Raw genomic sequence first — 12730 nt, 5'->3', positions numbered from 1 at the left:
GATTCCAGGTTTACCTAGGAGGTTAGAAAAGGGATTGTTTTTCTGTGTTCTTCCCCAGTGTTGAAGCTGATTATTTTGTGGGAAAGAAAACAGCACACTTTGTCAAGGATTTCCATACAACATAATCAAGGAAGACTATACACTTCCTAGGGTGTCTGTCCTCAGTGCATAATCCTTCAAGGATGCAAGCAGGCAAGCTTTCCATCTTCCCAGGCAGGAGTTCTGGAGTAAAGTGAAATGACACTGGAGTGGAGAATGAAGTGTTAGCCTCCCTGTTCATCACTGACTTTGCCTGTAAATAGGAAATGGCAAATTGTTTAGGCCTCTTAGGATAAAGCAATATTAAAAGAAAAAATACTTATCTGTGTGCTTCTGTGAAATTTGCCTATAAAGCACATATAACTGTACCTCACAACAATCAAGCAAATGGAGGTAAAAATCTGCCTGCTATGACACATTTTCATGAATTCTGTCACAAGTCACGTGCTTACACACAAGACAGAAAGAAAAGGAAAGCTGTGTAAATGTCAGAAAAAAAAGTAGAGGAAAAAATAGGGGGGGGGGGGGGAATGAAGAGGTGGAGAATTCTGAGAAAGAGAAATAGAGACATCCCGTTTGGCTTCACATACAAAGGGAGCTTTCTAACATCCTAACACACGGTTTCCTAGTGAATACAATGTTAGCATAGCCACGTATGTTTCCAGACAAGGCATTCAGTCATGGAAATTATGAAAAAGCATGAATAAAAATTGCCTCAAATGCAATAGGCTCATGTAAGTTAATTGTAATTAATTTTTAAGTCATCCTAAGTAGAATTATTTTTCTGAGACAAGAGACCTATCAAGGACTCCATTAAATTGACACAGAACTGTGTTAAGGGTATTGATTTTAGCTGAAAAAGTACCGGCAACAAAAGAGAGGAAGAGGAAGGAAAAAGATTTTTTTTTTAATAATTTTATCTATGGTTTTCAGTCCTACTGTAAATAGGCTGAATACTGCAAGTGAAAACAATTGCTTTAGATTGTTTTATAGTAACAGCTGTGGTTGTTGAAATAGCTACAGACATTATGCATCAGATCTTCCTGTGAAAGACTGACCAGTGCTCCACTGACTTTGAATCTATGCTGACTTTCACCAAGTACATACTGCACAGTGTTGGTCACACGGGAAAGCAGATGGGAGGAGAAAGGAGGGGAAATAAATTATTTTTATTTGTATTTAATAAAATTTGGCCTACAGGCTTTATGTGACTCAGTACTGAACATCTGGGATTGATCATAGGATCACAAACTGGAAAGCAGTCATCTGGCTTCTACAAATAAACACATTCAGTTCCTCTTCCACACACAACTTTATTTTTTTAATGATAAACTGCAACAGCCATATTAAGTCTTTTTAATACTTGCAGCCACAGTATTTTTAACTTTTTAGTTATTTTTAGTATTACTTTTTCACATCACGGCATCAGACAACTGTTGAATTTCATTTAGTCCTGGACTGGCAGTAGTGTTTGGGATTGCCCTCCACACGCACACACACACACTTAATTCACTACTATTTCGCTTCAAAATTTTATGAAACAATGGTAGTCTTGCAACTTCGATTTTTATTAGTTCCATTCCTCACAAGCGTCATGGGAGCAGCACAATATATGATGCAAGATGCAGCGCTGATGAACTACATTGACCGGCGTTTTCTATCTTTAGAGGTATGTGCTAGCTGTATCATTCTGTAATACTGCCTAACTGCAAAGAGGTTTGAAAATGTATGAATGTTCTTCTGTGTGTCTGAACACAGAACAGTTTGTGTGATAAACAATACCAGGAAGATAAATTTCCAGCTTTTTCAAATAAATAAGTAAAATTGTAGCTAAGACTTTAACTATAATGATTCCTAATTACCACATCATTATTTGTTGCAGGATATAATTTCATAATGTTATATATATATGTTATATATATACTTGCATTTTTTTATTACATCAGTGGATTTAGCTAAATATGCAAATGTTTATAGTACTGTCACTGTCTGTCCTAGGGAACAGTATAACCATATTGTCACCAGTAGAAATGCTGTCAAGTTTTAACAGGGAGATAGAAATTCATCAGGTATTTTTCCTATGTACAGATGAACCTACCAGAAAGAGTAGTTCAAGACACATTTGTGTAAACTAGCAATGTATCTGCATTTTAACTAGGAGTTGAAATAATCCCCTTACAGCTGGAAGACTGAAATAGGTATTTGCTTCCAATTAATTATATAAAAGTACCAGTACCTGCTTCTTTTTCTGCAGTAAAAAACTACCAGTACTGCAAAATACCTTTTTGGTATTGGCATGCTGTAATCATACATAGTTTATCGTAAATCATTAACATGTCCTTGGCTCCTGACTTGTATTGGCAGACTTTTAGAGAAGCTTTAACTTGCCTGAGCTTGCATTCCCTTTTTGTACTAAGCTCTCACTGGTCTTAACTTCACAACACAGGAGGAACTGAAGGACTAGCCTGGTATTCTGTTCCCATTGTGTAGACTTAGATTTAAATTTTCTTAGCCACCGTAGGAATAACTTCACATGGTAATTTCCATTCCTTTGGCCCATTAAAAATGATGCAATTCTACCTGTGACATTTGGTGCAAGGCGCACCAAAGAAAGAACAGGAAAAAGGGTAGGGCAGGTATTGAAGAGAACACTTGAAAACATTTAAAATAAAGTTTTTGTAGAAAGTAATTCAACAGCTTCCTGGGGACTTACGGTCATGTATAAGGGGGGGGGGGGGGGGGGGGGGGGCACACATATTAATGAGGCAGGGCACACACAAAAACCACACCTCACAAAACAAACAGACCACCACCACCAAGTTTACACAGAACACATGCATACTGCACTAATCATTCAGTAAACTCGGACATCTCCTAGCCAAACACCACCTTAAAACAAAACACCTGAAATTTGTGCATAAAGCACCAAATCAGAACACCCAGTCTAGCAGTTAGATCTACCACAATTGTGTGTTTGGGCTTAAATACTGGCTCAATTTCCTCATCTTCCCAAAGTGGCAGTTGGGCTTCTATTTTCAGGCCACTTATGATCTTTACACAAGCAGCTGCGTTACAACAGAGAAGCCACTTTCCTCACCTTTAAAAATGTTGATAATTTGGATCTAGGTATAAAGAAACAACTAGAGTTTTTTAAAAATACAGCCAACAATTTGACAAAAAAACCCCCAAACCTTCTCAAACATAGAGATGTCAGTATTTCCATTTTCCATTTTAAATGGATGAAAAATAGCCACACTAGATACTGTCTTGGTCAGAAGAGGTGTATTTATGTGAAACGTTCACATTTGTAGATTTCCTGCAGAAAACTTTTTGAGACTACTTCACCAGTGGTCCTACAGGAGGAGTTCTGAAAAGTTTCTGGAAAGCAAGTAATGAGAGATCATGTGCCCTTAAGTATCTCTGGCTGTTTCCACCAGAACACTTTTCCCTCTTTAGGCAGCAAAACAAAGCAGCTGGTTGTCAGTAACCACACCAAGAAAAAAAATGTATATTTTTGCCCAGAACTGTGAATGCTAGTGCCAGTCTAATATGTCCTCTTCACTTAGATACACAGCAACAGACGATCGGTTTGAAAGAGATGGGGGGCAGGGGGACTGGAAAGGAGAGAATAGCATGGTCTTTAAAGTAATCATGAATGAGGTTGTAATCTATAGAGAATATACACGTATATCCATGTATTTTCTTCCTGTGTTCTAACTCAAGAAGAGGCTGGAAAAATGCAACCAAGACATACTGGATTACGTGGAAGAATTCCGAGACTTTTCAAAGATGGTACTGTCACGCCTGGCAGGACTGAACAATTATAAGGCTGAGGTTAAAAGTGAAGTAGAGAATTTGCTAACAAGAATTGAACGAGCACAAAGGGACATTGACTATTTTGGATCTGTCACAGATTCTAATACATGTATAGAAGTACACGAGGACCTGGTGAAACAGCAGCTATTTGAAGAAGCAGAAGAAAAAAAGAAACTTAAACTCATGCTTAATGCAAGTAAGAACAGTTTACTTTTCAGAACTGTGCTGTGAATGAGCCAGTCCCCTAGCCAATGCATGCATGCTGATATAGGGATAATAGATTTTCACAAGTTATGTGAATACCACAGATAATTGCATGGGGTTTTGGCTGTGTAAATACTAGACTTCAAAAAAAAAAAAAAAAAAAAAAAAAAAACAACAAAAAAGGTATGGGAGAGGGAGGGAAGAAAGTACAATTCAAACATTTATTTTGCAGATACTCTACTGCATATCAAATTGATTCTTTGGAAGCTGCTTTTTATTATAAAGTAATGCAAAAAGCCTCTAAATGTATGCTCTTGCAAAGTCCCAGAAAAAATGCCAGTGCATTTCTGAGTATTGCAGCTATACCAAGGAATTAATGGGTCTATGCTTTTCGGAGTGGGCAGGGGTCAAAACCTCAACTCAAAAATGAACTCACGAGTTAATAAAAAGACTTAATTCACTTCTACAATTTGCATCTGTTTTACTGTCCTCATCTGTTTTTCTTTCTTTCTCTCCCTTTCCCCTCCATGTACTTTATCAAGAGAGCACATTGGCTTAGCTGCAAGCAAAGCTCAGTTCTGATTTGAAAATTAAGTGTTAAGGTACCTAGTATGAAGAATATAGACACAATCTATACTTTTTTAAAAATAAATTGAGTTTTATAATTTTAAGTATCTTTACCTTAAGAAAGTTGAGTTATAGAAGTAAATTACATATTGTAGACATATTTGAAGTAGTCTGTTTCCTTTTCATTCAAAAGTAGTAAGAAATGAAAAATAAACAATAAACAATAATATAAACTGCCATTTTTTAAAAAGCCAGGTGAAAGATCTTTAGCATCATCAATTAGACAACTAACTTCAACAGAATTGGACTGATTTAATTTTACAAGTAAGTTTACAATTTGTTCCTTCAACTTTCCCAGCAAAAGAGTATTAAGGCAGATGATAACAGAAGAAATCACCTATTCTTTTTCTAAGCTCTAATCCTACACCACAACTGAGTGCTCTGAATATCAAGCTTTCCTTTTTCCATATATAGATTTTTTGAACATTAGGCATTTTTTTGAGAGGCAGAAAAATTTGGGGATTTTTAAACTGACTGTGGTAAGGACACTTGGAAAATTATATCTTTCTGAGAGTTTCACAGGGGAAAAATTACTTTCTATTTTCCCTTGTTGGAAATTATTACTTTTAATTTTATTGAAGCAGTTCATAGCAACTCTGCTTTTGTCAATACGAGTCAGATGCTTGTCCCATTGAAGTCGACGGCAAAATTAGTACCTGTGTAGATTTTACAGCACTTAGGAAAAGCAGCAAGACCCTCAACTCTAGCAAATAGCAGCTCTGCTTCTATGCTATCATATATTAACCAGAAGTTACAATTATTTTTGCTGAGTCGCTTCAAAGCTCTAGCAAAAAAATGTTTTTTTAAGTCCAACTTTGTTACTGGTTTTGGTTCAAGTTCACAGAGACTTGAAAATAACAATCAAGTAGAATCACTGTTTTTACATGCAGCAGTTGATACCTCATCCTGCTTTGGTTGAGAAAGGGGAAATTGTCTTCTGCACATTTGGGGGTATGATAAGAAACAGTGGGTTTTGAAGGTATCATTGTGGAGAATGTGGAAAAATTTTGGTAAACTTTTTGCTCACTGTGAATGTCTCAGTTTCTCAATCTTCCTCCAAGCTGTTATGAAAGCCAAGGAGAGTTAAAAAACTTCACTCAAGAAGAGAGACACTATTCATAGATTTCAGATAGTGATCTGGTTATTTCTCCTGCAGAGGAAGATGTTTCTAAGGCTGGCTAGGTATTTTGATTCAATTTTAAGTTTTTAGAATCTACCTAATCAATAAATGTTAGTTTTGGGAAAGCTATTGTGGCTTGCTCAAGGAAGGTGCATTCAGAGTGAGGACTTCCAAGAAAAAAAATCCATGCTGTAGCAGCAATATCCAAATGCTTTGGTTAGAGGGTATCAGTACACACAAGTGACATAAAGGTTGCCTTCTACAGGCAACTGGAATCTTGCCACTGACTTCATTAGGTTCATATCAGGCCAAATAGGGAGGCTGGTTTTGCTTTCTCCATTTCATCTACTGCCAGAGCTTCCTGCCTTAGGGCTTTGTTTGTTCTGTTTACTAAAATGGCTGCACTTCACTAAAGGGAATTCTTTAAACTTCAAATAGTGTCTCTTGTAATTTATGAGTACCTTTGGTAAACAAGCTTGTTAATATGCTTTGCAGTAGAGTTTTTCCTGGAAACGATGGTACTTGATAAAGATCTTAGCGTCTAAATGCCCGAGTCTTCACAATCTTGGTGCTTTGTGGTCTTAAAACATCTGTGCAAAGCACATACAAAACATAATGAAGTCAAAACTATGATTCGCTCTCTGCTGGTGCCAATTTTATCCCTATAGTGAGGTAAACAACTATGTAATTCCACCAGCCATGCTTCTAGCATAAGAATTGATAACACAGACATCATACCAGTTCATTTAAAGACCACCTTATTATATGAGCATTCCCGATTTTGTGATACATATATTTGTTCTAGTTGCTTTGTGCTGCAGGCATTGGGAAGGGGAATGGGAAGATAACCCAGTGTTTTGGCTTTCAGTTATGATGATCTATTTTTATTTGTCTTTATATTATAAATGCAGAAAAAAGAGGCTAACAGAGGATAAGAGAATTCCTGAAACAAAAATACTATACACATGGTGTATCAGGAAAATAGATTTTAATTTGTATGCCTTCAATAAGAAATAAATTTGATTCTTTGACTGTGTTGATCTAGAACAGAAGTCACTTCTCTGAAGTAAAAATTACAGCCCTGTAAAAGAACTGAAAAGAATAACCATAGAATCACTAACTGTGCTCTTGGTCTCCTCTCAGGTACACAAATAGAATCCCTTTTGGATAACACCGGTCTAATAGAGCAGAAAACAACACACTGTGTAGCTGAAGATATGCAGTTTTCTTAGCAGGAGACACTGAATATATCGTATAAAATTAGCTTCAACACTACTTACAGTAGCCACGCTGCTGACACCTTTACTGATATATTGACCCTGGCCTTACGGCTGCATTAAAAGGAATCTAAGTTATTCAAAGAAAGGAAACTAGAAAATTCACAGATATTCTAATATTTTTTTTCTTTGGGTGTTTCCTTGCAGGTTGTGACCACATGCTTGCAGGTATTAAGTCCCTAAAGGTAGTTAAGAAGACTGGAGATAAGCATGGCTCTTGGATGAAAGATCCTGGCAAAAAGCACACAAAGATTTATTTATTAAATGGTTCTGTAAATAATGTTATTTTGGAATTTGCAAATATCATGACATTCATGGAAAGTAATCATACACTAAAAGCTCGCAGAGTCACCTTGCCATTTCCCTGGGAAGGAACTGGCCATGTCATATATCAGGGTTTCCTCTTCTATCACAGATATGGCTCCTTAAATGAGATAATTAAATTCAATATCCAGAAAAGAAATACAGCTGACCAAATGCTACTGCCAGGGGCTGGAAGGATTCCTGCCTATCAGCTTTCTCCGTCTACAAAAATAGATCTTGCCATTGATGAGCAAGGGCTCTGGGCAATCCATGCAGAACCAGAGACTGGAGGAAACATTGTAATTACTAAAATCAACCACATAACCATGGCAGTAGAGCACACTTGGGACACATCATGCAATAGCAAGGATGCTGAAGCAGCTTTCATGGCATGCAACACACTCTATGTTGTCTACAACTTTCCCAGTGGAGGCACCTCTCGCATACAATGTGTTTATGACGTTTTGGATGCTGTAAATACTTACGAAATCCCAGTATTGCACTTTCCAAAACGTCAGGGTAGCCATTCCACTATACATTACAATCCTAAAGAAAAGCAACTCTTTGCTTGGGGTGATGGATCCCAGATCATTTACAAGCTTCACACAAAGCAAAAAGTTTAGAGTCTTAAAAGCTTTTCAGCTACACTTAAAAGCTAGCAGTCCCATGTCAACATGGTCATTAAAGTGTATTAAAATTTCATTATTCCCATTTGTTACAACTTTTATCTATTTTACATAAATTCAGGCTTACATACCCCAGTGATCTTAAACTAATTTCCAATTAAGAATATGTAAAGATTCTATTAATATGAATTACATGATGACTAAATACCACACGTACAACACACACACACATGCACAAACTAGTCTTAAAGACTAAGGTTAATTAAAAAAAATAATAATCAATCTCTGACTTTCTCTTCCTATCAAAACTATATATTCTGCCTCAGTGCCGTGGAAATCAAATTAGAAGTCCTTCCTGTCCAATACACATTATCTGACAGCCTTCACTACCCTGAAGCTCACTGTAGGAAGCCTTCTTGTAAGCACTATAAAATCACATGCTTCCAGAGAAATTATCTATGAAGTTTTAACAGGAGAGGTTTATTATATCACAGAGCATAAGAGTATACATCCTCATGAACATGGTTTATTTTTAACATACAGTTCTTGTACATTACATCAAGGCTATTCCTAATCATTGAACTTCTAGACTATTTTAATGAAATGTCCAGATTTTTATTACCCATATAGCTGTACAGTCCACTTTTGATCCTGCTGATACAGTAGCTGCAGCTAAATATTCATTTTTGTCAGCATCAATTTGCCACCTTTCAATGTTTTTCAGCGTATCACTGCTTGTGTGTCAGAAGGAATGTTCCTAGATGATCTGTTCTGTATCATACACTATTTTTAAATGTTTTACATATCACTCTGTTTCCTTTCTTATTAGTACTCTTTCAGAATCTAGTTGTGAGGCATTTTCTCAATACTTCAAATCACTTTCATTGCTCATAGTGGAATCTTTCTCATCCTATCCTCTGACTCCAGCAAAATACCTGTACAGAAAAGGTGGCCCTGATGAGCACAATAGTGCAAGTGAGGGAACGCCACTGGTCAGTCCTGGTTACAGAGTTACAGAAAAACTCCAGGTAAATACAAACACATTTTTGTTTCAAAAATAATATTTAAAAAAACCAACCAAACAAACAAAAAAAACCCTAGACTTTTACTTGTGAAATACAGGTACTGGCTGTAGGTTTTGGATTTTAATGACAGCTGCATTTTTGTTTAATAACAACAACAAAAAAAACCAACAAAAAATGGTGCTTGAAAAGCAATCCACAGCTGTTTCTACAGAAAGCCCATTTTGTTCTTTACTCTGAAAGAGCTATTGTTCTGTTTAAAAATAGCTTCAACAGAACAGCCAAATATCAGGTAACGATTTTGAAAACGAGTTCCAGAATACAACTAAGACTGTATGGACTGCTGAGTTGCAACAGTGCTGCTCGGCTTTTAGCAAAAGAAACTGTATAGACAACTAAGCAGCCTTAATGACTATAGCATTGCTTCTGTGTTACAGAAGCCATAGAAAGCACAGTTAAACACATCCTCGCACTGAAAGTAAGGTGGGCTGGCATTGATTTCCTGTGTGACTATGGGTCAAAGGTAGATTCAACTATTTGGCCTTTTATTCCTCATCTGTAAAATTACAAACACAGAAATACAAAATGGTATTAGCCACCTTTCGAATGCTTTGAGATCTTTTACTGCAAAAGGATGTGTAATCTTCTTTACTTAACAAATAAAGGCTTTTGGTGTAAATATGGATTGAGTCTGCTCTTTAGAAAAGGTATTCTTGGAATATGCTATGCCCACACTATTACACAACAGAGAAAGGCTATGTTATTATTCTGTATAGAGATTTCAATGAGCATTCCTCAAAGGTTCAGGCAGGGTCCTCTCTGAACCTTGTTGCCCTGGAAATCCAAGCTTAATTATCATAGAATCATAGAATGGGTTGGGTCTGAAGGGACCTTAAAGACCATCTCGTTCCAACCCCCCTGCCATGGGCAGGCACACCTTCCACCAGACCAGCTTGCTCAAAGCCCCATCCAACCTGGCCTTCCAGGGATGGGGCATCCACAACCTCTCTGGGCAACCTGTTCCAGTGCCTCACCACCCTCACAGTCAAGAATTTCTTCCTTACATCTAATCTAAATCTACACTCTTTCAGTTTAAAGCCATTACCCCTTGTTCTATCACTAGATGCCCTTGTAAAAAGTCCCTCTCCAGCTTTCTTGTAGGCCCCCTTTACGTACTGGAATGAGTGAAAGGTACTGCCTAGTTTTGATAAAAGAATAAAGATTTGTATGGATGAGCTTCACTAGATTATTTCATATTGTACAAAATGCAAAAGAAATGAAACCAAGAAAATAGAATAACAAATCTCAAAATTGAGGTTCAGTTACAAGGAAGGGCAAATTTTCAAGCCTTCTAGTTTCAAAAATGTATATCAACAATCAAACAATTTGAAAAGCTGGAATTCCCAGATGTTAATCCTCATACTGATTTGTTGGCAAAACATTTATGTACAATCATAAGAGAACAAGGACAGAAGGAGGCATCATTAAATTAGCCTGTCTCAACTATTCTTTAAAGTCTTTAATGATAGGGTCTCCACAACTTTCGCAGGGAATTTACTCCATCAATTCACACACCAGCTGCTATAACATTTTTCCTAAAGCGCAACTTCAGTTTTCCTCACTGCAATGCAACCCTGTTGATTTTTGTCCTGTCCAGCATAAAAATGTAAGAGTAGTCCTATGTAATCAACCAGAGTTATCCAACCCAATAGCCAATCTCAAAGAGGTATCAAGAAAGAATACATATGGAAGAGCATAAGAACAGTATAAACATGTACCTCTCCTTTTAGTGATTCATGCCAGAAGCACTGCCTTTGTGCTCAGTATCGCTGAAATCTTTTTCTTCCATGAACTTCATTGAATCATAGAATGGTTTGGGTTGGAAGAGACCTTTAAAGGTCACCTAGTCCAACCCCCCTGCAATAAGCAGGGACATCTTCAGCTAGATCAGGTTGCTCAGAGCCCCATCCAACTTGACCTTGAATGTTTCCAGGGATGGAACAAACCTCTAGGCAACCTGTTCCAGTGTTTTACTTCCCTCATCGTAAAAAATGTCTTCCTTGTATCCAGTCTGAATCTACCTTCTTTTAGTTTAAAACCATTACCCCTTGTCCTATTTCTACAGACCCTACTGAAAAGTCTGTCCCCGTCTTTCTTATAAGCCCCCTTTAAGTACTGAAAGGCCACAATAAGGTCTCCCCAGAACCTTCTCTTCTCCAGGCTGAACAACCCCAACCCTATCAGCCTGCGCTCATAGGAAAGGTGTTCCAGCCCTCTGCTCGTTTTTGTGGCCCTGCTCTGTACCTGCTCCAACAGGTTCATGTCTTTCCTGTACCGAGGACTCCAGAGCTGGACCCAGTACTGCAGGTGGGGTCTCATCAGAACAGAGTAGAGGGGCAGAATCACCTCCCTCAACCTGTTGGCCACGCTTCTTTTGATGCGACCCAGGATACTGTTGGCTTTCTGGGCTGCGAGCGCACATTGCCACCTCGTGTCCAGTTTTTCATCCACCAGTACCCTCAAGTCCTTCTCCACTGGGCTGCTCTCAATCCCTTCATCCCCCAGCCTGTATTGATACCAAGGGTTGCCCCGACCCAGGTGCGGGACCTTGCACTTGCCCTTGTTGAACCTCACAAGGCTCACATGGGTCCACATGGGCCCACTTCTCCAGCTTGTCCAGGTCCCTCTGAATAGCATCCTGTCTCTCAGGTGTGTCACCCGCACCATTCAGCTTGGAGTCCTCTGCAGACTTGCTGAGGGTGCACTCGATCCCACTGTCTATGTCACTGATGAAGGTATTAAACAGTACTTGTCCCAATACAGACCCCTGAGGGACTCATCACTGATCTCCATCCAGAAACTGAGCTGTTGACCACTGCTCTCAATGCAACCATCCAGCCAATTCCTTATCCACCAAACAGTCCATCCATCAAATCCGTATCTCTCCAACTGAGAGAGAAGGATGTTGAGGGGGACCATGTCAAAGGCCCTACAGAAGTCCAGATAGATGACATCTGTCCACTGGTGTAGTCACTCCATCATAGAAGGCCACTAGGTTGGTCAGGCAAGACTTGCCCTTGGTGAAGCCATGCTGGCTCTCAAATCACCTCCCTGTCCTCCATGTGCCTTAACATACCTTCTAGGAGGATCTGTCCTATGCTCTCCCCTGGCACAGAGGTGAGGCTGACCAGGTATCTTTCACTAGATCAGGTTGCCCAAAGCCCTGGCCAACCTGGCCTTGAAGACTGCCAGGGCTGGGGCATCCACTACCTCTCTGGGCAACCTGCTCCAGTGTCTCACCACCCTCAGCCTGCCCTCGTGTGCCGTGTGCCCCAGCCCCCCACCATCTCGAAGGCCCTGGGCTGGGCCCACACCCCACACATCAGTGTCTTTCCTGGACTGGGGAGACCAGGAGGGGACAGAGGAGTCCAGACGCAGTTGCCAAAGTACCAAACAAGAGAGGAGGAAAGCATTTTTACTGTTATTTTCTCAGTTTATTGTTTTGGGTTTTTTTTTAAATTGCTTATTGCCCAACTTTGAAAAGAGCTCCTCTTGAGGCACCTGGAAGGGACCTTCATGCTGAAGGCCAGCACTTCTTCCTGGCAGGGCTGCAGTCTTCTGCTTCTCCAAAGGAACACTTGTCTAACTCCTGTGCTTGATCTGTTGCTATTCTTTGTGCACCGCCGCAGAGGGTCT

General features: G+C 39.1%; 1 protein-coding gene across 3 annotated transcripts; it reads left to right on the top strand.

The window, feature by feature from the left end:
- Positions 1-1182: 1182 nt before the first annotated feature.
- OLFML1 (olfactomedin like 1) lies at positions 1183-9713 on the top strand. 3 transcript variants are annotated; one of them, XM_030038173.1, is made up of 3 exons: positions 1183-1708; positions 3766-4051; positions 7231-9713. In XM_030038173.1, exons 1-3 carry the CDS (start codon positions 1583-1585, stop codon positions 8007-8009), a joined length of 1191 nt encoding a protein of 396 aa, XP_029894033.1. In that variant the 5' UTR covers positions 1183-1582; the 3' UTR covers positions 8010-9713. The 3 variants fall into 3 exon arrangements, with proteins under 3 accessions (XP_029894033.1, XP_029894032.1, XP_029894034.1); XM_030038172.1 differs by having other exon boundaries at positions 3763-4051; XM_030038174.1 differs by having other exon boundaries at positions 1600-1708; positions 3953-4051.
- Positions 9714-12730: the final 3017 nt, after the last annotated feature.

The sequence above is a fragment of the Aquila chrysaetos genome, chromosome 16 (assembly GCF_900496995.4).
Source record: "Aquila chrysaetos chrysaetos chromosome 16, bAquChr1.4, whole genome shotgun sequence".
Taxonomy (NCBI): Eukaryota; Metazoa; Chordata; class Aves; order Accipitriformes; family Accipitridae; genus Aquila; species Aquila chrysaetos.
The sequence above is the reverse complement of the archived record's forward strand: the minus strand, read 5'-3'. Positions and strand labels throughout refer to the sequence as shown.